Here is a 26,311-nt window from a genome sequence, read left to right on the forward strand (position 1 = left end):
TAGGCATTTAATCAGTTCCATTTAGTCTGGTGTCCAACCATTTCAAGAGCCTGGAATCTGAAACAAAAGATTATACATGCTGAAAGCTTCCTCACACTCATGGCATTGTGGGGAGATGCTTAGCTATTTTTTTATTCTTTCATGTGATAGCAGATTTGATGCCCATCCCTAAATGCTACAACCGAGTGGCTTGCTTGGTCATTTCTGAGGGCACTTAAGAGTCAACCACATTAGGGGCAGCACGGTAGCACGGTGGTTAGCACTGTTGCTTCACAGCGCTCGGGACCCTGGTTCGATTCCCGGCTTGGCTCACTGTCTATGCGGAGTCTGCACGTTCTCCCCGTGTCTGTGTGGGTTTCCTCCGGGTGCCCCGGTTTCCTCCCACAAGTCCTGAAAGACGTGCTTGTTAGGTGAATTGGACATTCTGATTTCTCCCTCTGTGTACCCGAACAGGCGCCGGAATGTGGCGACTAGGGGCTTTTCACAGTAACTTCATTGCAGTGTTAATGTAAGCCCACTTGTGACAATAATAAAGATGATATTATTATAATGTAGGCCAGGCCAGGTAAGGACGGCAGATTTACTTCACTGAAGGGCAGATTAGGGAACCAGATGGGTTTTTACAACAATCGATGACAGTTCCATGATCGTCATTCCAGGACGAATAATTAATTAAATCCCGTGGCGGGATTTGAATCCCCTGTCTCCAGCGGATTAGCCTGGGCCTCTGGATTACATCACCACTACCTCCTCACTCCATACCTGCAGGGATCATGACTGACAGAGTGGTGGCCGATGCTGATTTAATGACCTTGTTCACGGGCCGGGAGGCGCGCTTCTCGGCTGAATCCCCCGACAGCTGCTGGTGTCTCGCTCTGCGCACCGCCAGGTCACTCGTTGCCTTCGTCGAAGAAGAATCTGTTTCCCTGGAAACGGTGCACAGGGAATCACTCAACTTCACTGGCCTCCCAGCTGTAATAAAATTGAAACCGTTCAGCAGGATGGCACGCAAAAGTTCACTCAGATCCTCACATTTTTATTCCTTTCCAAAGTCTCTGACTGATCAGCGTTTGATGCAGAACAGCAGCAATTGGTAATATTGACCAATGGCCTTTTTCTGCCCAATGGCTTTGGGACCCCAACATTCAGAGTCTGCCTGGCTGTGAGCTGTCAACTGAGCTGAGGTTCAATGATTTTCCCTCTCCTTCTGTTCCACCCTCGTGAAGGAGGAAACTGTCATGAGGAAGGGAAGAAACATTGAAAAGTGAAATTCTCTGCCCTTTCACAGGTGTGAGTGGTCAGAATAGTAGCCATGTGATTTGTTTAATATCCACCTCAAAGCGCAGTTAGGGTCTTGGCTTAGTGCCGCATGCTAAATAAGTTATTAACGTAGGGAATGTGGTGTTCTTTGTGTTGCTTATTTCAAGATGGTTGGCGCAGTGTTCACAAAGACCACAAGATTGTTGGGTTACGGGTGTAGGGTGGATACGTGGTTTGAGTAGGGTGATCATGGCTCGGCACAACATCGAGGGCCGAAGGGCTTGTTCTGTGCTGTACTGTTCTATTTTCTATGTTCTAAGATAGCTGGAACTTAAACAAAGCTATAAATTTATTAATACTACTCATTTAGATTTGATGCGTACTCCTAAAGATTAATGACATTTAACTGCACTTAGCTACAGCTAATCTTAATACTGATATAAACTATGATTTGCTCTCACTTACACTATTTGTACGTCGCACTCTCTAGCTAACTCCTGCACTCGCACTCCCCACTAGGCTTAGCAGCACTGCCTTATATAGTTGTAACTGTAGCTCCCTCTAGTGGCTACTCTAGACACTTCATTAACCTTTGCAGTTCCTACAGTTATGAGAATACCACAGGGGAGTGCTTGGTCTTCACTCAGTAATTGCGTGATATAAAATCAGGGACTCGCAGTGTGGGGAATTGAAAAACTCAAGAGCAAGAGCGGGCAGCACGGTTGCACAAGTGGATAGCACTGTGGCTTCACAGCTCCAGGGTCCCAGGTTCGATTCCCCGCTGGGTCACTGTCTGTGCGGAGTCTGCACGTTCTCTGCGTGAGTTTCCTCCGGGTGCTCCGGTTTCCTCCCACAGTCCAAAGACGCGCAGATTAGGTGGATTGGCCATGCTAAATTGCCTTTAGTGTCCAAAAAGGTTAGGATGGGTTATTTGATTACGGGGATAGGGTGGAAGTGAGGGTTTACGTGGGTCAGTGCAGACTCGATGGGCCGAATGGCCTCCTTCTGCACTGTATGTTCTACGTTCTATGTTCTAAGACCCAATCACATCAAATCGCGGCACTTCAGGGCTTCCTGAGAGTGAATAATATCAGTCAGGATTGTGAACGTTGTTGAACAGCTAGTGAGTTAATAGTGATACTGGTGAGTTCATCGTGATACTGATGATTGCGAGGTATGGCAGTGAAAGATCCAAAATGGAATTGGCTGATCCTATTGGTCAGTATGCTGCCCTTTGACATCTGAGGCCCAGGTTCAAAACTAATCCAGAGTTAGGGGGCAGAAATCTCCTTTCTCTCTCTCACACTCACTGCTGTCAGGGCACATCTGAAATCAGATTGGACACTATCAGCCGAGTCAGCAAGTTGCAGGTCTACGTCACAGAACAGTAATGGGTAATAATTTGACAATCGTTCTCGGAGAAGAGGGATGAATGGTGTAGAAAATGGCAAACAGGTGCAGCAGGGAGGATTCATTTGTGTTTTTTGTTAAGATCTATTATTCCTACCTATTTACTTTGTGGATTTATGCATGTGCCATCTGCCTGGACTATACGTAAGAAGTCTTACAACACCAGGTTAAAGTCCAACAGGTTTGTTTCAAACACGAGCTTTCGGAGCACTGCTCCTTCCTCAGGTGACTGGAGTGGTAATGTTCCAGAAACATTTATATAGACAAAGTCAGAGATGCCAGACAATGCTTAGAATGCGAGCATTTGCAGGTAATCAAATCATTACAGATCCAGAGACAGGGGGTGATCCCAGGTGAAAGAGGTGTGAATTGTCTCAAGCCAGGACAGTTGGTAGGATTTTGCAAGCCCAGGCCAGATGGTGGGGGGGTAAATGTAATGCGACATGAATCCAAGATCCCGGTTGAGGCCGCATTCATGCGTGCGGAACTTGGCTATAAGTTTCTGCTCGGCGATTCTGCGTTGTCGCGTGTCCTGCAGGCCGCCTTGGAGAACGCTTACCCGGAGATCAGAGGCTGAATGCCCTTGACTGCTGAAGTGTTCCCCGACTGGAAGGGAACATTCCTGCCTGGTGATTGTCGCACGATGCCCGTGTACATAGAACAATAGAACACAGACTGTACGTAGAACAATACTTTTCACTGTGCCTCGGTACACGTGGCAATGACAATAAATCTAATTCAATCAAATGGTGCAATATAGAGGAAGCTTTAGTCTGCATCTATACCTGACCTGGTAGTACTTGCTGTTCAATTGCGGTACAAACATAAAATCTACTTCATAGTAGTAGGACATACCTCTACAGCATTGGAGTAAACAGAAATGTTAAAACCAACTTTTCCTGAAGGACTACTTCGTATTCTTCAAGGATCTGAGCTTGTCCAATATGTCTGATAACAAAATAAAAGGTTTTGGGTTCCTTTCTCTAAAAAAGAGAAGGCAGATCTGAAATAGGTCTTTAAAATTATCAGAGGGATTTGATAAGATAGACGTAGAGAACTTACGGGGAGTTAAAAATCAGCTGCCTGAAATATAAGACAGTAACCAACAAATCCAGCGGGGAATTCAGGGGGGAATAGTTTTACCCAGAGAGTGGTGGGAATGTGGAACTCGCTACTGTTGTCTTCAGTGACCTTGCCGTTGCAATGATGCACACAGAACATGTGGTGACTTAACTAGAATGATGGTTTATTCATGAATACGTGGAAAGATAACAAACAGAATACTATACAGACTAGGTTACTATCTGAGTTCCGTGAACTCTCCTGAAACTACCCTATGTGTGACAGTCCTGTTGAACGCCTTACTACCAACTGATGGGTGTCTCACGTGACGTGGCCGATCTCTGGCGCCACCAGCTGGTTGGAGGTCGCATTATTAACTATGCACAATACTATTCACAGGCAAATCACCACAGCTACCGCAGGGAATAGTGGAGGTGAATAGTGTAGATACATTTAAAAGGAAGCTGAATAAACACATAAGGGAGAAAGGAATAGGATGTGCTGATTGGCTTGGAGGAAGAGGGGTGGGAGGGGGCTAATGTGGGGCACAAACATCAACAAAAGTACTATTCTTTAAATTCAAGCAGAAAATGTTACCGGACTAGCAGCAACCATTGCACTGACCGTTGATAAGAGAGCAGGCATCCCATACCTGGGAATGTCGGACTGCTGCCAGTATTTCCCGCAGAGACGGCACTCTGTCCTTCCATATCTTTCTGCCGTGGCTCCAACTGGCTGGCCTGATCCTGGACTGGCGTCACCGTCTGCACTTCCTGGTGTTTGTGCGTCACCTCCGTGTCGTCTTCGAGGGTCGTGGCAAACTTGTGAGTGTCCATGAGCGCAGAGAACCTGCGGCGGACGGTGAGAGGGGGGCTGGAGTCACTCTCGCCGTAGGAGGACTCCGAGGCCGAGAGACGCTTCCTGGAAAGAGCGAAGGTGGGAGAAAAGGCAGGAGACATGAAATGAAATGAAAAAACGAAAATCGCTTATTGTCACGAGTAGGCTTCAATGAAGTTACTGTGAACAGCCCCTAGTCGCCACATTCCGCCGCCTGTCCGGGGAGGCTGGTACATCAGAGCAAACATAAACCTCAGCGCCCCCCCGTGGCCGCGCGGCGATCATCTCCTCCATCCTCTCCCACCGTCATCCCAAAGAAATATCCTAATTCGTTCACTTTAAAACAAAACCAAAAACGGCGAGGCCGGAAAACACTCAGCATGTCCGGCAGCATCCCAGTGGATTAAAGAGTGAGACATTGGGAGAAATTGGCCACATTCCTGGTCAAAGTAGTGACTATTAAACAGCATTCCAAATGAGGAGGGTGGAGATAATAAGAATAATCTTCATTAGTGTCACAAGCAGGCTCACATTAACACTGCAATGAAGTTACTGTGAAAATCCCCTAGTCGCCACATTCCGGCGCCTGTTCAGGTACACAGAGGGAGAATTCAGAATGTCCAATTCACCCAACAGCACGTCTTTCGGGACTTGTGGGAGGGAACCGGAGCACCCGGAGGAAACCCACGCAGACACGGGGAGAAGGTGCAGACTCCGCACAGACAGCGAACCAAGCCGTGAATCGAACCTGGGACCCTGGCGCTGTGAAGCAATGGTGCTAACCACTGTGCTACCGTGCAGCCCAAGAGTCTGGAGAAGAAACCCCAGAGCTTAGGGAATAGGCAGCTGAAGGAACAGCCGCCAATGGCATGTTATGGAAGTGGGTGACGCAGAAAAGGCTAGAGTTGGAGAGGCGTTGACATCTCAGAGGGTTGCAGGACAGGAGGATGTCATAGAGATAGTGAGGGATTGATGATGAAGACAATAATTTTAACAAGGATTGAAGAAGGAGCATGAGTGGCAGACTTGAAGCTTGGAGTTAAGACGAGAGGAAACTTCAACGCAGCAATATAGCTGCCCTACGTACATCTCTGGAGAGCTTGTCCTCCAGCTCTTGTCCCGGGTGCCAAGGGAGCTCAGGCCCTCCATCTTGTCACTCTTTTCCTCCTTATGCTTGTTCAGGTTGCGGCGGGTGACCACCGGGGCTTTCTGCTCCTCGTGCTGGGTGAGACGCTCCATACTGCTGTAGACCTGTACACATTGCAACCCAGTGTTAGCATAACCACCACTCACTGCCCCCCCCCCCCCCCCCCCCCCCCCGGGCCACACGTACAGAATGGTGAGGTCTGGGAGGGGTACTGACACCTATTCAACCGAACCCCAACACCTTCAAGCGAGAAAACAGGAGGGGGAGAAAGGAATTTCTCAACCCACTGGAATCATTGGCCGGACTTTTCCAGCTCCTCACGCCGGCAGGATCTCCCAGTTCCGCCGACGGGAATGGAGATTTCAATGGCTCGCCAGCCCGGCAATCTGGCCATTCTCACAACGCTGTTTGTGGGGGCTTGCTGTGCGCAAATTGGCTGCTGACTTTCCAACCGTATAACAGCAACTGCACTTCAGAAGTACTTCACTGGCTGTAAGGCAATTCGGGACAGGCTGAATTCATGAAAGGCACTATATAAATGCAAACCCCTGGAGACTGCCTGCCGGGAAATGGTATTTACCTGGTTCCTGATTAACTTCAATGGTCAGAATATCGGCGGTTATATCGGAAGGTCGTGGGGTTGGAGGAGATTACAGAGTCAGGGAGGGACAAGGCCATGGAAACAAGGATCAGAATATTAAATTTGAGGCACGGGTGCGTCTGGAGCCAATATTGGTCAGTGAGTGCAGGGGCGCAGGACTTGGATGTGAATTTAGATGTGGTGGAGCTTTGGTGAAACTCAAGGTTTACGGAGGGCAGCATGCTGCTGCAGAGTTTTCCAACACGCTAGAACGTTGAAGTGAAATATGGGGCTGGATTCTCCGATTGCCGACACCAAAATCGCGTCCGGCGATTGGCCGGAGAATCCGTTTTTACACCAAAATCGGGGGTGGAACTGTTTATGGGAGGAGTTCGCCGCACGTCGTTGGGACGGCCTCAGGACGTCACCTGAGGCCCTCCCCCGATGCTCCCCCTTCACCCCCCCCGATGGGCTGACTCTCGACGGCATCGGTCGCGTGTCCTCTCAGTTTTCTGGAACCTCGCGTGGCAGCTGCGGACTGTCCAGCGCCACTGCAGTCGGGGGGTGGGGGGGGGGGGGGCGTTCCGCTGGCAGGGGAGGCTTCAGGCAGGGGATGGGGAGACTGCTGGGGGTCGGGCTGGGGGTGGCTAGGGGGATTACAGGGGAGAACTATCTGGCAGGCCGGGTCTACGCGCAGCTGGCGCAGGGTCTACGGCGCAGGCTGCCGCCATGCCCGTACACGACCACTCTGCATCCGACCCGGCCATTCTGCATCCATATCTGCAGGTAAAGCCTACGTGGCACGGGCCCCTAGCCTCCCCCCCCCCTCGCGTAACATCGGTGTGGGGGGGGGGGGGGGGGGGGGGGGGGGGGGCGCTGCCGACATTTTGGTTGTAAGAGCAGACGCTTCCTCCGTACATGGCCACAAAATCAGAGAATCCAGCCCATGGTTCCCTTATTTCCACATGTTATGGGTGTGAGGACCAGATGGGGGCGTGCTGGTTTTCGCCTTCACTCTGTGCTGTAATAATACTGGAAACCTGTAGGTGTCGCTGCACGCTCTCGAAACCCCATAGAGAGAAACTGTGGAGAAAGAATGGGCGTAATGTATGGAGGACAGAATGGCCAGTGCCCTCAGCCTATTGAGCCTCGTCTTTGGGACGCAGCATGTACAACGTGCCATTGATTCATCTGAGCTCTTTAAAAAGGAATGTTCAGGGGAGTATCTCTTGTTCAAAGTAGTCCTCAAATTTATAGATTTGGAGGAAAAAATACTTGAAAATATACATTTTACAAACTAAGATGATCTCAAATTTTTGCGCCATTTCGAGTCCCTTTCTGCAGGAGATCCAGTGACCTCTAGGACAGGAATGGTGGTCTACATGTTGACCGGCTCTTGTCCTGCCTGGGGTTGAACTTTCATTAAAATCAGTGAGTGGGGCAGATTTGAGAGCCAACCTCTATAATGCTGACCAGACCCATTAGTGCCAACCTCGGTAGTTGTCCTGCTGGGCATTCTGTGCAGAGTACATGGACCATGTCACGCACCCACTGTTTTGAAACGCTGGCCACAACAACAATCGGATCCAAGGGAAGGGTAAATGGGATTTATATTCGCAGAAATACCTTAATAAATCGAGGTGAGCAGGAAGAAAACTGTCGAATTTCCACTGGCTCATCTTCGTTTGTGTCATCTTCATCGTAGGAATTGACATGGTGATATCGATCAGACCGGGCTGCAGAGGGAGAGCGGCACCATTTCAGATTTACAGTGTGGGAATGAAATGCCACTCTTCCCTCTTACCACCTAATTCCCCCCCCCCACTACCACCACCACCACCCTCCACCACCACCAAACCTGGCCACCTTGCCCAACGCTCTTCCTGATTGCGGTTTTCCTGGACTGCAACCCACTCTCCAGCAGGCTAACTGCAACCTCTCCCCCCCCCCCCCCCCCCCCCCCCCCCACCCCCCCTCATCATCGCTGCTACCCAGACAGATGCGAGGGGGTCGGTTAAGAATTAGTACAGATAGGGGCAGCACGGTGGCGCAGTGGGTTAGCACTGCTGCCTCACGGCGCTGAGGTCCCAGGTTCGATCCCGGCTCTGGGTCACTGTCCGTGTGGAGCTTGCACATTCTCCCCGTGTCTGCGTGGGTTTCGCCCCCACAACCCAAAGATGTGCAGGGTAGGTGGATTGGCCACGCTAAATTGCCCCTTAATTGGAAAAAGAAATGAATTGGGTACTCTAAATTTAAAAAAAAAAAGAATTGGTACAGATTGCCCTCCGAACCTTCCTTCCTCCCTTGAAAAAGGCACCTCTCTTGCTTTTGACAAATCCCCAAGCAGCAAGGTCGAGATCAGGCACTCAGTGGAGCAGTCAATCCATAGGCGAAGTCTCTTCTGTCCTGCCGGGCACTATTGGAATCTCATCACTTTGAGTCCCAAATAATTGAGTTTTTAATAAAGGGATCCTAAATCCTGACCACCCCCAGTCATGTCCCAGCCCCCAACTCAAGGCTTTGCTTAGTAGGAAAACACTTGCTGTCAAAGTAACTGGTGTCTTCCTCTGACTCCAGATGGGGAATGAACTCTGCCTTCTGACGCAGCAAGCTGGTCCAGTCCAGGTCTTTGAAGAAACCGTGTTGTTTAACTTCATAGGTGCCTCCTGCAGTAAGAAGAGGAATGAGCGTTAGGAGAACACAAGATTAGAAATGTCCAGATATAAATTGTGTGACTGTATGACTGTGTGGCCAAATTCCCCTCCAACTCGATTTTCAAATTTGCTGATGACACCACAGTAGTGGGTCAGATCTCAGACAATGACGAGACAGAGTATAGGAATGAGATAGAGAATCTAGTGAACTGGTGCGACGACAATAATCTCTCCCTCAATGTCAACAATACAAAGGAGATTGTCATCGACTTCGGGAAGCGTAGTGGAGAACATGCCCCTGTCTACATCAATGGGAACGAAGTAGAAAGGGTCGAGTGCTTCAAGTTTTTAGGTGTCCAGATCACCAACAACCTGCCCTGGTCTCCCCATGCCAACACTATAGTTAAGAAAGCCCACCAACGACTCTATTTTCTCAGAAGACTAAGGACATTTGGCATGTCAGCTACAACTCTCAGGTACAAACAACTTTTACAGATGCAACATAAAAAGCACTCTTGCTGGTTGTATCACAGCTTGGGATGGAGCCTGTTCTGCCCAAAATTGCAGGAAACTACAAAAGGTCGTGAATGTAGCCCAGTCCATCACGCAAAGCAGCCTCCCATCCATTGACTCTATCTATAATTCCCGCTGCCTCGGAAAGTCAGCCAGCATAATTAAGGACCCCACGCACCCCGGACACACTCTCTTCCACCTTCTTCCGTCAGGAAAAAGATACAAAAGTTTGACATCACGTACCAAACGACTCAAGAACAGCTTCTTCCCTACTGCCATCTGACCTTTGAATGGACCTACCTCGTATTAAGTTGATCTTTTCTCTACACCTTGCTATAACTGTAACATTATATTCTGCAGTCTCTCCTTCCTTCCCTATGTACGGTATGCATTGTTTGTACAGCTTGCAAGAAACAATACTTTTCACTCTATACTAATACATGTGACAATACTAAATCAAATCAAATCGAATGAACGATATAGAGTTGGAGAGGAGCTCCATTGAGTTTTCCCAATGGGCTATGGTGGATGTGTTTGGCGGACTGGTGTGGACCACAGATAATGGGTGTGAGAACCAGAAAGAATAGGCAACAGATCAAACATGGCAATGGCCGCCATCCTAGAATCACCAATGCTGCCGTCATCGTAAGACGGGGCTGGTTTAGCTCACCAGGCTAAATCGCTGGCTTTTAAAGCAGACCAAGCAGGCCAGCAGCATGGTTCGATTCCCGTACCAGCCTCCCCGGACAGGCGCCGGAATGTGGCGACTAGGGGCTTTTCACAGTAACTTCATTGAAGCCTACTCGTGACAATAAGCGATTTTCATTTCATTTTTTTCAAGACATCCACAGGGGCATGCACAATGTGCAGGGGCTGTTTAGCACAAGGCTAAATCGCTGACTTTGAAAGCAGACCAAGCAGGCCAGCAGCACGGTTCGATTCCCGTAACAGCCTCCCCGAACAGGCGCCGGAATGAGGCGACTAGGGGCTTTTCACAGTAACTTCATTTGAAGCCTACTCGTGACAATAAGCGATTTTCATTTCATTTTCATTTCAGAGCCCGGGTGATTGGAAGAAACAGCAGTAGAGAGTTCTCCGACAGGACCAGCCGAGCCCTTCCAACTCTAGATAAATCCAAAAATAACGGAGCCTACGCAGGGTCAACCAGAATTAATATTGAATGTACCCTGAGTAGATTCAGCTCACCTACATACATTAAATAAGGATATTAGGGCTACTTTTATGAATTGATACTTCCAGCTGATTGAGACAATGAGTTCCATAACATGCAGTGTTTTCTACATACGGGTCGATTCTGTGTGTAGCAGCAATCTCGTATCAGCCCTTCATCTTCAAACCCGAGACAGAACTGTCACCAGCTTACTGAGGTCACGAACATAAATGGTTTCTCAATTCTGTTTGTCGATGGGAGGTCACTAACAACTTCAAAAGCAGAGCAATAACCTCCACCCCCGGAGTGTAGGATTTCTCCAACATTAAACATCCAGCAGCTTTTAGCTCATTGAGATAATAGTCACCACTGATTTTGCTGAAACGCGAGGCTTCCATCTCAATTTCCATTAACATAAAAATTGCCAATTTGAACCTCTTTGTGTCCCAACCTCTTTAATAACATCTCAGCAATTCAGGCTTAACAGCACGCACTTAACACAATATATATTGCAACAAAAGTGATTAGATTTAAAATTGTGCTGAGTTCGTCCGCGCAACTTGGCAGTCGATGGTCCGGATTTAATGCGTCGAGCATTACAAGGAGGGCAATTATCAAAGTGTGCAACGCTTACAACAGGAATGTTAGGAAATGACAGCGAGTGGAAGCTGCCTAAAATGGGAATGAATGGAAGGGTTTGACTCATTAGCTTACTATACAACCACAGTGAATGGAAAAGAACAATACAGGAACAGGCCCTTCGGCCCTCCAAGCCTGTATCGGTCATGATAGCCACCTTGGCCAAAACCCTCAGCACTTCCTTGTGCCGTATCCCTCTATACCCATAGAACATAGAACAGTACAGCACAGAACAGGCCCTTCGGCCCTCAATGTTGTGCCGAGCCATGATCACCCTACTCAAACCCACGTATCCACCCTATACCTGTAACCCAACAACCCCCCCCCCCTTAACCTTACTTTTATTAGGACACTACGGGCAATTTAGCATGGCCAATCCACCTAACCCGCACATCTTTGGACTGTGGGAGGAAACCGGAGCACCCGGAGGAAACCCACGCACACAGGGGGAGGACGTGCAGACTCCACACAGACAGTGACCCAGCCGGGAATCGAACCTGGGACCCTGGAGCTGTGAAGCATTGATGCTAACCACCATGCTACCCTGCTGCCCCTACTACCCTGCTGCCATCCTATCTATGTATTTGTCAAGATGCCTTTTGAACGCCGTTAACGTATCTGCTTCCACCACCTCCTCCGACAGCGAGTTCCAGGCACCCACTACCCTCTGTGTAAAAAACTTGCCTCGCACATCTCCTCTAAACCTTGCCCCTTAAACCTATGCCCCCTAGTAATTGACCCCTCTACCCTGGGGAAAAGCCTCTGACTATCCACTCTGTCTATGCCCCTCATAATTTTGTAGACCTCTATCAGGTCGCCCCTCAACCTCCGTCGTTCCAGTGAGAACAAACCGAGTTTATTCAACCGCTCCTCATAGCTAATGCCCTCCATACCAGACAACATCCTGGTAAATCTCTTCTGCACCCTCTCTAAAGCCTCCACATCCTCCTGGTAGTGTGGCGACCAGAATTGAACACTATACTCCAAGTATGGCCTAACTAAGGTTCTATACAGCTGCAACATGACTTGCCAATTCTTATACTCAATGCCCCAGCCAATGAAGGCAAGCATGCCGTATGCCTTCTTGACTACCTTCTCCACCTGTGTTGCCCCTTTCAGTGACCTGTGGACCTGTACACCTATATCTCTCTGACTTTCAATACTCGAGGGTTCTACCATTCACTGTATATTCCCTACCTGCATTAGACCTTCCAAAATGCATTACCTCACATTTGTCCAGATTAAACTCCATCTGCCATCTCTCTGCCCAAGTCGCCAAACAATCTAAATCCTGCTGTATCCTCTGACAGTCCTCATCGCTATCCGCAATTCCACCAACCTTTGTGTCGTCTGCAAACTTACTAATCAGACCAGTTACATTTTCCTCCAAATCATTTATATATACTACGAACAGCAAAGGTTCCAGCACTGATCCCTGCGGAACACCACTAGTCACAGCCCTCCAATTAGAAAAGTACCCTTCCATTGCTACTCTCTGCCTTCTATCACCTAGCCAGTTCTGTATCCACCTTGCCAGCTCACCCCTGATCCCGTGTGACTTCACCTTTTGTACCAGTCTACCATGAGGGACCTTGTCAAAGGCCTTACTGAAGTCCATATAGACAACATCCACTGCCCTACCTACATCAATCATCTTTGTGACCTCTTCGAAAAACTCTATCAAGTTAGTGAGACACGACCTCCCCTTCACAAAACCATGCTGCCTCTCACTAATACGTCCATTTGCTTCCAAATGGGAGTAGATCCTGTCTCGAAGAATTTTCTCCAGTAATTTCGCTATCACTGATGTAAGGCTCACCGGCCTGTAGTTCCCTGGATGATCCTTGCTGCCCTTCTTAAACAAAGTAATAATAATCGCTTGTTACCAGCCACATGCTGGTAACCCTCCTCTGCACCCTCTCCAAAGCCTCCACATCTTTCCGGTAGTGTGGAGACCAGAATTGTGCGCAATATTCCGAGTGCGGCCTTACCAAGGTTGTATACAACTGCAGCATGACTTGCCAGTTTTTATATTCGATGCCCCGTCCAATGAAGGCAAGCATTCTGTATGCTTTCTTGACTACCTTGTCCACTTGCGTTGCCACTTCCAAAGATCTGTGGATCTGCCCCCGCAGATCTCTCTGACTTTCTATATTCCTAAGAGTTTTGCCATTTACAGTATATTTCCCCTCTATGCTAGACCTACCAAAATGAATAACCTCACTTTTGTCCGGATTAAACTCCATTTGCCATTTCTCTGCCCAAGTCTCCAACCTATCTATGCCCTGCTAAATCCTCTGACAATTCAACGCTATCCGTAACTCCACCAACCTTGGTGCCATCTGCGAACTTACTAATCAGACCTGCTACATTTTCCTCCAAGTCGTTTATGTATACTACAAACAACAGATGCCTCACCACAGATCCTTGTGGAATACCACTAGTCACAACCTTCCATTCAGAAAAACAAAGAAGCAGTCAAACGTTTATTCCCTCGAGTTGCAGCACAAATAGCAGCAGTGTGTATCATCTGCAAGATGCACTGCATCAACTCGCCTTAAACAGTTGCTTCCAAACAAGTGATATCTACCACCTAGAAGAACAAGGACAGCAGAGAACATCAATCCCCCAACTTCCCGTCCAAGCCACACAACATCCTGACTTGGAAATATACTGTTGCTGGGTCAAAATCCTACAATGGCCTCCTAACAGCAAAGTGGATGTACCTACGCCACACGGACTGCAATGGTTCAAGAAGGCGGTTCCCCACCATCCTCCTAAAGGCAATTAGGATGGGCAATGAAGGGGCAGCACGGTGGTGCAGTGGTTAGCACTGCTGCCTCACAGCGCCGAGGACCGAGGTTCGATCCCGGCACTGGGTTACTGACCGTGTCGAGTTTGCATATGAAAAAATGAAATGAAAATCGCTTATTGTCACGAATAGGCTTCAATGAAGTTACTGTGAAAAGCCCCTAGTCGCCACATTCCGGCGCCTGTCCGGGGGGGCTGGTACGGGAATCGAACCGTGCTGCTGGCCTGCTTGGTCTGCTTTAAAAGCCAGCGATTTAGCCCAGTGAGCTAAACCAGCCCCTAATATTCTGCCCATGTCTATGTGGGTCTCACCCCCACAACCCAAAGATGTGTACCCCCACTATGTACGAGCGGTGTGTACGGGTGGTGTGTATGGGTGGTGTGTACGGGTGGTGTGTACAGGTGGTGTGTATGGGTGGTGTGTACGAGCGGTCTGTACGAGCGGTGTGTACGAGCGGTGTGTACGAGTGGTGTGTATGGGTGGTGTGTACGAGTGGTGTGTACGAGTGGTGTGTACGAGTGGTGTGTACGAGTGGTGTGTACAAGTGGTGTGTACGAGTGGTGTGTACAAGTGGTGTGTATGGGTGGTGTGTACGAGTGGTGTGTATGGGTGATGTGTATGGTGGTGTGTACGAGTAGTGTGTATGGGTGGTGTGTACGAGCGGTGTGTACAAGTGGTGTGTATGGGTGGTGTGTACGAGTGGTGTGTATGGGTGATGTGTATGGGTGGTGTGTACGAGTGGTGTGTATGAGCGGTGTGTACAAGTGGTGTGTATGGGCGGTGTGTACGAGTAGTGTGTACGGGTGGTGTGTACGAGCGGTGTGTACGAGCGGTGTGTACGAGTGATGTGTACGAGCGGTGTGTACGAGCGGTGTGTATGGGTGGTGTGTACGAGCGGTGTGTACGAGCAGCGATGTGTACGAGCGATGTGTACGAGCAGTGTGTACGAGCGGTGTGTATGGGTGGTGTGTACGAGCGGTGTGTACGAGCGGTGTGTACGAGTGATGTGTACGAGCAGTGTGTACGAGCGGTGTGTATGGGTGGTGTGTACGAGCGGTGTGTACGGATGGTGTGTATGGGTGGTGTGTACGAGCGGTGTGTATGGGTGGTGTGTACGAGCGGTGTGTACGAGCAGTGTGTACGAGCGGTGTGTATGGGTGGTGTGTACGAGTGGTGTGTACGGGTGGTGTGTACGGGTGGTGTGTACGAGCGGTGTGTACGAGCGGTGTGTACGAGCGGTGTGTACGAGCGGTGTGTACGAGCGGTGTGTACGAGCGGTGTGTACGAGCGGTGTGTACGAGCAGTGTGTACGAGCGGTGTGTACGGATGGTGTGTATGGGTGGTGTGTACGAGCGGTGTGTATGGGTGGTGTGTACGAGCGGTGTGAACGAGCGGTGTGTACGAGCGGTGTGTACGAGCGGTGTGTACGAGCGGTGTGTACGGATGGTGTGTACAAGCGGTGTGTACGAGCGGTGTGTACGAGCGGTGTGTATGGGTGGTGTGTACGAGCGGTGTGTACGAGCGGTGTGTACGAGCGGTGTGTACGGATGGTGTGTATGGGTGGTGTGTACGAGCGGTGTGTACGAGCGGTGTGTACGAGCGGTGTGTACGAGCGGTGTGTACGGATGGTGTGTACGGATGGTGTGGACGAGCGGTGTGGACGAGCGGTGTGTACGAGCGGTGTGTACGAGCGGTGTGTACGGATGGTGTGTATGGGTGGTGTGTACGAGCGGTGTGTACGAGCGGTGTGTACGAGCGGTGTGTACGAGCGGTGTGTACGAGCGGTGTGTACGAGCGGTGTGTACGGATGGTGTGTATGGGTGGTGAGTATGGGTGGTGTGTACGAGCGGTGTGTACGAGCGGTGTGGACGAGCGGTGTGTACGAGCGGTGTGGACGAGCGGTGTGGACGAGCGGTGTGTACGAGCGGTGTGGACGAGCGGTGTGGACGAGCGGTGTGTATGAGCGGTGTGTACGAGCGGTGTGTACGAGCGGTGTGTATGGGTGGTGTGTACGAGAGGTGTGTACGAGTGGTGTGTACGAGCGGTGTGGACGAGCGGTGTGGACGAGCGGTGTGTACGAGCGGTGTGGACGAGCGGTGTGGACGAGCGGTGTGTACGAGCGGTGTGGACGAGCGGTGTGGACGAGCGGTGTGTATGAGCGGTGTGTACGAGCGGTGTGTATGAGCGGTGTGTATGGGTGGTGTGTACGAGAGGTGTGTACGAGTGGTGTGTACGAGCGGTGTGGACGAGCGGTGTGGACGAGCGGTGTGGACGAGCGGTGAATCAATAGTGTATCGCCACATATCCTTCAGAAATGTTATCTGTGAGAATATTTCAATATACATCAGGATAAAACATTAAATGGTGACTGCACTCTAAAAGTACTTCATTGGCTGTAAAGCACTTTAAACCATCCTGTTATCAAAGGTCCTGTATAAACACAAGTTATTTCTGATGTTAAAGTAATGCAGACAGCAATTTGAGAAGCTCACTTTAAGCATGGGTGTGAAAATAGCCAGTCATCATTTGCTAATTGGATTTCCAGTTAAGGATAATGACAGAGGCGGAGACAGGAGGATAGTGCGAGCAAGGAAAGATCCCAGTCCAATACAGTGACCCCAGGCGGGCTGTGGTTACCTACCTGTCCCCAGCCTGTCCAGTGGGTTTGGCTGCAAGAGGCTGGAAATGAGATGTTGTGCGTCCGCTGGAAGAGCCTCCTCGCCATCAGGCCACATAATATCATCTGGAAACAAGAGGCAACATTAGACACTGGAAACTGGGGTTTGACACTCATGGTGCTTTATACTTTGTGTTCAAACTTTGTTGACTATTTCCCCCAAATCCCAGTTGCAGCCTCTCATGTGAATAAAAATGCTGCCACTTCCCATTCAACAGTTGTCCTTTTCTGAAACAAGTGGTTCTCTGGAACTTAAGTTAATAATATAACTATATAATAAAAATAATCTTTATTGACACAAGTCGGCTTACATTAACACTGCAATGAATTTACTGTGACAATCCCCTAGTCGCCACATTCCGGCGCCTGTTCAGGTACATTGAGGGAGAATTCAGAATGTCCAATTCACCTAACAAGCACGTCTTTCGGGACTTGTGGGAGGAAACCGGAGCACCCGGAGGAAACCCACGCAGACACAGGGAGAACGTACAGACTCCGCACAGACAGTGGCCCGAGCCGGGAATCGAACCTGGGACCCTGGAGCTGTGAAGCAACAGTGCTACCCACTGTGCCACCGTGCCGCCTCAGAGGTATCCTGCCTTTCACTCTATCATGAATCATTCCTTTTGTTCCTACCTCCCTTCCCCCATCCGTTCCCTGCCCCCTGTACCTGCTGTATCTATTATTTCCGATTCTGATGGAAGGTCACAGATCTGAAACATTAACTCTGTTTCTCTGTCCACTGATGTTGCCGACCTGCTGCGTATTACCAGCACTTTCTCTTTCACTTCTGATTTCCAGCATCCACAATTATTCTGGTTTCAGGGTAAATCCCCGTTTCCTGGATTTACTGAAGCAAGGAGGGGTAATGGCTTCTCGATGATGTTCAGTGTGTCAAGTAACACGTTTTCTGTTCTGATAATCAGATGTAAGGGTCCAGGATCTGAATGATCCTCTCAAGCTGTGATTTAATAGGTAACTCCTGAGAAGGCCCAATTGTTTTTTTTTTTGAAACCTGGAGCATGACACAATACCATGACACTAAGCTGGTGTCAAAGCAGCAAGGACTTGCCCCAACGGAGTCTGATGTAATTTGCCCTCGAGCCTTAGTAACAATGCTTCGAACTGGGCTTTAGTTGGTGGAATAATTTCAGGAATGAGTTTATTGGGAATCCTCGATGACAGGGCCATAAAGCCAAGACAGCTCATTTACTGACCAACCCAGTAGCTCTTCCCTAAAACTTTAAAAATAAACCTGGAAAATTAGGTCAGGAATACTTAACACATTTATGGACAGGCATTTTATCTCTTCACCTTACAGTAGGATTGTCCAAACATTTTTGCCTCATGCCAGCAAATATACAGGGGTCAATTATAACATTTAGACCAGATTTCCTTTGATTTCCATACACCATTGGGCAGTAAGGAATTTTGGTATTCTGATTTATTCGTCTATGTCAAGAACAGGCCAATCCAAATTTCCCACCCATAAAAATTCAAACCAATTGAGAAACAACCACAATTAGTATTGAGTTGTCCGGGCTTCAGGAGCCAGGTTATTGCCAGGATCTATAGGTTGAATGATCACAGTTCAAACATCGCTACCCAAGAGCTTATAACGGAGCATAGGCACAATCAGCAAGTGGGTCACGCAGCCCAACTGGGTTCCATACTTACCGCTGATGACTTGGCCAAATAATTCTTCGGGTGTGTCGCCAAAGAAGGGAACACACCCCACCAGGAATTCGTACAGTATGATGCCCATTGCCCACCAGTCGACTGGCTTCCCATACCCCTGTCGCACGATTACCTCGGGGGCGATGTATTCAGGAGTGCCACAGACCTGCAACAGTCAAGACAGTAAGATACTACAGAGAGTCGTGAACACAGCCCAGTCCATCACACGAACCCGCCTCCCATCCATCGACTCTGTCTACACCTCCCGCTGCCTTGGGAAAGCGGGCAGCATAATCAAAGACCCCACCCAATCGGTTATTCTCTCTCCCAACCTCCTCCATCGGGCAGGAGATACAAAAGTCTAAGAACATGGACTAACAGGTCCAAAAACAGCTTCTTCCCCACTGTTAGCAGACATCTAAATGACCCTCTTATGGACTGATCTGGGGCGGCATTCTTCCCTACCCGGCGTGACGGAGGGTCCCGGAGTAGGGGAGTGGCGCCAACCACTCAGGGGTCGGGCTAGCCCTGCGCTGGAGCGGTTTGCACCAGAAGACTGGCGCAAAAAACCGGCGCCCCCGGCAGCGGGGCTGGCCGAAAGGCTTTCGCCGGTCGGCGCATGCGCCGGCAGTGACGTCAGCGGCAGCGGCCGCGGAGGAAAATAGTGCACCCAGGGCACTGGCCCGGAGTCTGAGCGGGGGTCCCCGATCGGGGGCCAGGCCACCGTGGGGGCACCCTCCCGGGGTTCGATCGCCCCCCCGCCCCCCCCCCCCCCCCCCCAGGGCCCCGGGGCCCACTCGCGCCGCCTGCTCCCGCCGGCACCAGAGGTGGTTTAAACCACGTCGGCGGGAGAGGCCTGACAGCGGCGGGACTTCGGCCCATCGTGGGCCGGAGACTCACCGCGGGGGGCCCGCCGACCGGAGCGGCGCGATTCCTGCCCCCGCCGATTCCCGGTTGACGGAGAATTCCGGCCACGGCAGGGGCGGGATTTACGCCGGCCCCCGGCTATTCTCCGACCCCCCGGAATTCCGCCCATCATGTCTGAACAATACTTTTCACTGTACCTCAGTACACATGACAACAAATCAAATCAATGTCAGCGTATCTTAAAGCCAGCTACTTTGCCCTTCTTGTGCATCAAATCCCCCCCCCCCCCACCCCTCTCACCTCCTCACCCTACCATTGGCAGCTGTGCATTCAGCCACAAGGACCCACTCTCTGAAGCTCCTTCTCTTACACCCCTCTGCCGTCCAACGCACTCTCCTCCATTAGCCCTCCTTGCTCAGTTGGCCATGACTTTGGTTAGGTCTCCTTCTATCTCACCTCAGAGTGCATTTTTCTCACGTGTTTGTGAAGTGCCTTGCGACGCAGTTCCGTATTAAAAACAGCTTGTAATTCCTTTTCGAAGTAAATTCTAAACGCTGCCGCCATCCCCAAAGGACCATCGGCTGCTTTCCCCTTTGAGGGGGGGGGGGGGGGGGGGGGGAGAGCTGGCTGGTAGTGATTTAACCCAAGGGTCACCACACCTCAGGCAAGGGGCAAGATTGAGAGGCGGGGCCTTCATGAATAACCTCATTAGAAGGTCCTTTTAGAAGAAGACAAACAACACAACTGAAGCTTTCACGGGGATATCAACTAAAATAGTTTATTTAATTCCTGGATTATTGCTTGTCCAAAATGCATTAATTCTCAGTACTTCGCCAGCTTGCAAGCGTAATTATCTGTAAGCAGATGGAGTTCTGTATGAGGTCATCCACTATGGAGCTAACATAGAAAGATCAGAGTATTTTCCAAATGGTGAAAAGCGAGGAACTGCGGAGGAGTAGAGCGATTTACAGGTCCATGAACCGAAATAGAAAGACATGCATATAGTGTGCAAAACACGACCACGAGATATCTCAAAGCGGCTGAGAGCCAACGAAGAACTTTTGTAACTTTTGTAAGAAATGTGTCATTTTTACACAGCAATTGACCACAAATAGCAATGCGATAATGATGGGGGTTTTTTTTTGTCATGTTGATGAGGAATAAATATTGTTCAGGAGAGCAGGGATAACTCCGCTGCCCTACTCGGAAATAATGCCGGGGATTACATCCACTGCAGAAGATATCTGAAAAACTGTGCCTCTGACAGCACAGCACTCCCTCGGTGCTGCACTAGACTGCCAATTTTTGTGCTCAAAGACTGGAGTGAGACATGAACCCAGAACCACGTGACTGGGAAACGTGAATCCCACCATCGTAGCCGACACTGCAAAAAAACTAAATCAGTAAAAACTAGTGGACAGGTTAGGTGGATTGGCCATGATAAATTGCCCTTCGTGTCCAAAATTGCCCTTAGTGTTGGGTGGGGTTACTGGGTTATGGGGATAGGGTGGAGGTGTTGACCTTGGGTAGGGTGCTCTTTCCAAGAGCTGGTGCAGACTTGATGGGCCGAATGGCCTCCTGCTGCACTGTAAATTCTATTCTATGACAAAGTAATTTATAAAGCTAATGGGGCAAACAGCTTGTTGTTTGGGAAGCTAACGCCTAGCGATCAGAGAGAACATGCGAGAGATCTGCATGAAGTGTAGATAATCATTTGGCAATACCGTAGCCTAATTAATGACCTAATTGCAGCGTGACACCGTTTTCCATTGCCTCATTTTTTCCAATTTTAGCATCTAGTTAATAAATAAACCAGTCATCGTTGTGCAAAGATTGTTTTGCAACGTAGCCAGCGAAATCAGAAAATTAGGAGCTTTGTTGGGAAATTTGAGTCAAGGCACAAAACCCCGTGGTGTAGGACGGATCCAAGATCGAAAGAGCAGAATCAGACAATTATAGAAATTTACAGTGCAGAAGGAGGCCATTCGGCCTATCGAGTCTGCACCAGCCCTTGGAAAGAGCACCCTACCTAAGCCCACACCTTCACCCTATTCCCGTAACCCAGTAACCCCACCCAACCTTTTTGGTCACTAAGGGGAAATTTAGAATGGCCAAGCCCCCTAACCTGCACATCTTTGGACTGTGGGAGGAAACCGGAGCGCCCGGAGGAAACCCGAGGAGATCGTGCAAACTCCACACAGACAGTGACCCAAGCCGGGAATTGAACCTGGGACCCTGGAGCTGTGAAGCAACTGTGCTAACCACTGTGCTACCGTGCCCAGAGATGCGTTATATTGTAGGAAATACAGCACCCTGTTTGTGCACAGCAAGCCCCCACAACAGCAAAGAAAGAAACATCATCTGTTTTCGCCATTGGTTGAGGGATGAAAGTTGGCCAGGACACCGGAGACAACTCCCCTCTACTTCTTCAAAATAGAGCCATGAGGTATTTTACATCCACCCCTGGGGCCGACAGCACCTCATGCAAAGACAACACTTGCAACAGTGCAGCACTCCCCCACCACTACCCTGGCAGCGCCACCCTAGATTCTGTGCCAACGTCTCTGGGACGTGAACCAACAAGCCTCTGATTTGGAGGTGTTAGTGCCACCCACTGAGCCCCAGCTGTCACTGAAGTAGCACAAAATTAGAGCATGACATGGTGTAACAAGATTTGATTTCAACAGTGAGGATACAGATGATTAATTAGATAATACAAATCAGTGAACAAAACATTTAAGTTGGATGACAGGAAGAAGTGTAGAGCAGTGGTCCTCAACCTTTCTTACGTCACGACACGCTTTTATAGTGTAAAGAGTTTGGCACGCCTCCTATTTTCTCCAACTAAAATGCCCTCTTGCAAAAGCCTTTTTTTTTTATCTCTAAGGCCTCCTAAAAACGTGGCAAGCCACCATTCAATACAATTTTCATCAGTTTAAGAAGTTTACAATGCAATCCTCATCACCATTTGCATGTCAAATACAATATTGGAGCCTGTTTCTCCTTTTCTTAACCTTATTGGTTCCTGTGTCTTACCTCGGTCTTCCCTTCCTGGGAAGAATGTTTTTTTTCCCCCTTCTCCCTGTCTTTTCTCCTGTTTTTTATCCCCAACCTCTCCCCGTCTCCCAGGCTTTTGCGCCCTTTGCGTGCTTTTGCTTTATCCGCAGGCGCACGGGTTCTTTGCCTTCAACTCCGTGGTCGGCATCTCCAATTCCCAAAAGAAGCTGGGATCTCCTGTGCATGCGTCAGCCAGGAAAGGGCCGCACATGCGCGGTTCGGAATGTTTCATGTTGGTAACCTGAACCACGCATGCGCCGGCGGGGAAAGGGCCACGCGTGTGCAGTTCGACATCGGTTCGGCCCGTGAACATGACCGACGTTAAAAATTGCGAACCACGCCTGTCCGGCCGATTCCCAGCCGGGGAGGCTCGAGGTTCAGCGGGATTTGGAGATGCTGATCACGGAGCTGAAAACAAAGATTAGATGTAGTTTATTTACATTAACGTGCAATAATTTTGAACCTTATTTTGCGGCACACTTCACGGCGTACCGGTTGGGAATCTCTGGTATAGAGACGACCACACAGAGTGGTCAGGCCAATTTTGAAGTTAAAGTCTTCAATAGATGCAGCTGTGCTATCGAGCCCAGTAAGTTAAATGCTCAAATATGAGAAGTAGAGGATAATTTTAAACCTTCACCATAGGGTTAAATTTCCACAGGATTGGGGGGGGGGGGGGGGGGGGAAACTAGCTGGACACCCACTGACTTCAATGGGGGTTAAGATCAGTTGGTTATGAAGTCAGCACAAAGCATGATATGTTTCCCAATGAATGAATTAGATTTCAATTGGCCCTCATTGAAAGAAGACAATAGCTGAGCGACAAAGAAATCAATCACGGAGAAGCCATAAGCGACAAAGAAGATAAGAGAACAAGAAAAAGTTATTAGCCCATCTACCTCATTACCTGTGAGTGGACCAAAACCACAGGGACTGCGGCAGCTCAAGGCCATCTTCCCGAGGGCAAATAGGGATGGGCAACCACCAAGGCGACCCTCAAATCCCGTGAAATATTCAAAAGGTGTTATTGAGATCATCCTCCAGGAATGCGCCCCAATTATTTTTAATGAGTTTCCAAACCTGCATAGTTCTCTTTTCACCCAATCGAAAATCGGTCCCAATCAACTTTTTTTCAATGTGTCAGCCAAGATAGCAATCCTGCTGATTGCTTCCGAGGCCGGCTCACACTGAGCCAGCTCCCGATTGTCGGGAGGATTTGAGTTGGTCAGTAGTCAAGATGTAATTAAGATGGGAAATGTGGGGGGTGAAAAAAGTGCAAGTCTTGATCACGGATTTATCACTGCTCAAGCATGTTGTAAAGGTGGGGCAGCTATAACTATTCCCAGGGCCTATTCAGCTCTGAGCCCGAGAGGCAGATTCTGTGAAAACATTAGACCAGGGAGAGGAGCAGTACTGATCCGGTATGGTGATTTAATGAAAGAAAGGACTTTCATTTATATAGCACCTCTCTCACAAACTCAGCACTTTTCAGCCAATTAATAACTTTTTGAAGTCTAGTCACTGTTGCAATGTAGAAAACGCCAATTTTCACATAGGACGATCCCACAAACAGCAATGTGATAGCGACCTCCAGATAATCTGGTTTTGCGACATTGGCTGATAATTATTGGCCAAAACATCGTGCCAATCCATCCACCTGAGAGGGCAGGTGGGGCCTTAGATTTAATGTCTTATTTGAAGACAGCACCTCTGACACTGCTGTACACTCTGGTACCTCATTAGAAGTTTCAGCCTATACTTTGCACTCCATTCACTGGAGTGCGTCACTGTCTTTGCACCTCTAGGATTTGGCTTGAAGCTGGTCTGGGTTCGTTGATGGCCGAAGGGTTCTTCTTCATGCGATTTTGTACAATCACATCCTAGTTCCTACCACAGAGCTGCCCAGAGTTTGAGACAAATTCACTGCAGGCTTTGACTGCCAGAAAGTTCAACAGGGATTAGCCTGATAAGGATTGGAAAATCTATATATTCCCGATACAAGTTCCGATCAATGATAGAGATTGTTGGTGCTGACTAGAGGGGGTGTGTCTGAACTGAGTGTAAGACCACCAGACGTAGGAGCAAAAGTAGGCTTCTGGCCCAACGAGTCTGCTCCGCCATTCAATGAGATCACGACTGATCTGATAAATAGAGATTGTCATTGACTTCAGGAAGCGTAGAGGAGAACATGCCCCTGTCTACATCAATGGGAACGAAGTAGAAAGGGTCGAGAGCATCAAGTTGTTAGGTGTCCAGATCACCAACAGCCTGTCCTGGTCCCCCCATGCCGACACTATAGTTAAGAAAGCCCACCAACGACTCTACTTTCTCAGCAGACTAAGGAAATTTAGCATGTCAGCTACAACTCTCACCAACTTTCACAGATGCACCATTGAAAGCATTCTTTCTGGTTGTATCACAGCTTGGTATGGAGCCTGCTCTGCCCAAGACTGCAGGAAACTACAAAAGGTTGTGAATGTAGCCCAGTCCATCACGCAAACCAGCCTCCCATCCATTGACTCTATCTATAATTCCCGCTGCCTCAGAAAGGCAGCCAGCATAATTAAGCACCCCACGCACCCAGGACATACTCTCTTCCACCTTCTTCCGTCAGGAAAAAGATACAAAGGTTTGACGTCACGTACCAACCGACTCAAGAACAGTTTCTTCCCTACTGCCATCAGACTTTTGAATGGACCTACCTCATATTAAGTTGATCTTTTCTCTACACACTAGTTATGACTGTAACATTACATTCTGTAGTATCTCCTTCCTTTCCTATGTACATGATGTGGAGATGCTGGCATTGGACTGGGGTGAGCACAGTAGGAAGTCGTACAACACCACGTTAAAGTCCAACAGGTTGTTTCAAACACTAGCTTTCAGAGCACTTGCTAGTGATTCGAAACAAACCTGTTGAACTTTAACGTGGTGTTGTTAGACTTCTTACTTCCCTATGTGCGGTATGCATTGTCTGTATATCATGCAAGAAACAATACTTTTCACTGTATACTAATACATGTGTCAATACTAAATCAAATCAAATATTATAATCGACAACTCCACTTTCTCTGTAAGTACTGTAATATTTCATTCTACAACGCTGGGATCCGTCAACTTCATTCAGGCAAAGAAGTAAAAAGAAGCATTTCATGTACTGACCTGCTTGTCCAGGAACTCCCGGGCATCCTTCTCAATGTGACCCTCATACAAATTTGTGGTGAGACTCATGAGGCCAATCTTCGAGAGGCCGAAGTCTGTTAACTTAATGTGACCCATCGATGTTATCAAGAGACTGGAAAGCAAGAGGAGCAGAGCAAGTTAGTGATTCAACAAAATAGAGGGGGAGCCCAATCTTCCCTCCTCCAACTTCCCCAACCAGTTAAACTGCCTCCCCCCATCCCCCACAATCTCCACGGCCTTTATAACCGATGAATAAGAGCATGCAAAGCCAAGACTTTGCACTCCATTCACTGGAGTGCGTCACTGTCTTTTCACCTCTAGGATTTGGCTTGAACCTGGTCTGGGTTCGCTGATGGCCAAAGGGTTCTTTGTTTCAATGCCTCGGTAATTTTTAACATAGAACATACAGTCAGAAGGCAGCCATTCGGCCCATCGAGTCTGCACCGACCCACTTAACGACCTCACTTCCACCCTATCCCCGTAACCCAATAACCCCTCCTAACCTTTTTGGTCACTAAGGGCAATTTTTTTCATGGCCAATCCACCTAACCTGCACGTCTTTGGGCTGTGGGAGGAAACCGGAGGACCCGGAGGAAACCCACACAGACACGGGAAGAACGTACAGACTCCGCACAGACAGTGACCCAGTGGGGAATCGAACCTGGGACCCTGGCGCTGTGAAGCCACAGTGCTATCCACTTGTGCTACCGTGCTGCCCTTTTCTCCTGTTGTTGCCTGTAGCAGTTTCCCAGAGATCAATTTTCG

At 49.0% G+C, this 26,311-nt stretch overlaps 1 protein-coding gene across 5 annotated transcripts in view; it reads right to left on the reverse strand.

Moving 5' to 3' along the window:
* The window catches only part of LOC119957102 (microtubule-associated serine/threonine-protein kinase 1-like), a 170,688-nt gene that overhangs the window by 13,805 nt on the left and 130,572 nt on the right, over positions 1-26,311 (reverse strand). For all 5 annotated transcript variants that reach the window (XM_038784796.1, XM_038784799.1, XM_038784797.1 and 2 more), the window contains 8 exons: positions 25,526-25,658; positions 18,440-18,605; positions 16,727-16,828; positions 8,840-8,962; positions 7,923-8,032; positions 5,657-5,820; positions 4,385-4,653; positions 763-972 (listed from right to left, as the gene is read on the reverse strand). In XM_038784796.1, the coding sequence (XP_038640724.1) occupies positions 763-972; positions 4,385-4,653; positions 5,657-5,820; positions 7,923-8,032; positions 8,840-8,962; positions 16,727-16,828; positions 18,440-18,605; positions 25,526-25,658 (1,277 nt within the window). The remainder of the gene's footprint in view (positions 1-762; positions 973-4,384; positions 4,654-5,656; positions 5,821-7,922; positions 8,033-8,839; positions 8,963-16,726; positions 16,829-18,439; positions 18,606-25,525; positions 25,659-26,311) is intronic.

This window comes from Scyliorhinus canicula, chromosome 25, assembly GCF_902713615.1.
Source record: "Scyliorhinus canicula chromosome 25, sScyCan1.1, whole genome shotgun sequence".
In the NCBI taxonomy this organism is placed as follows: domain Eukaryota; kingdom Metazoa; phylum Chordata; class Chondrichthyes; order Carcharhiniformes; family Scyliorhinidae; genus Scyliorhinus; species Scyliorhinus canicula.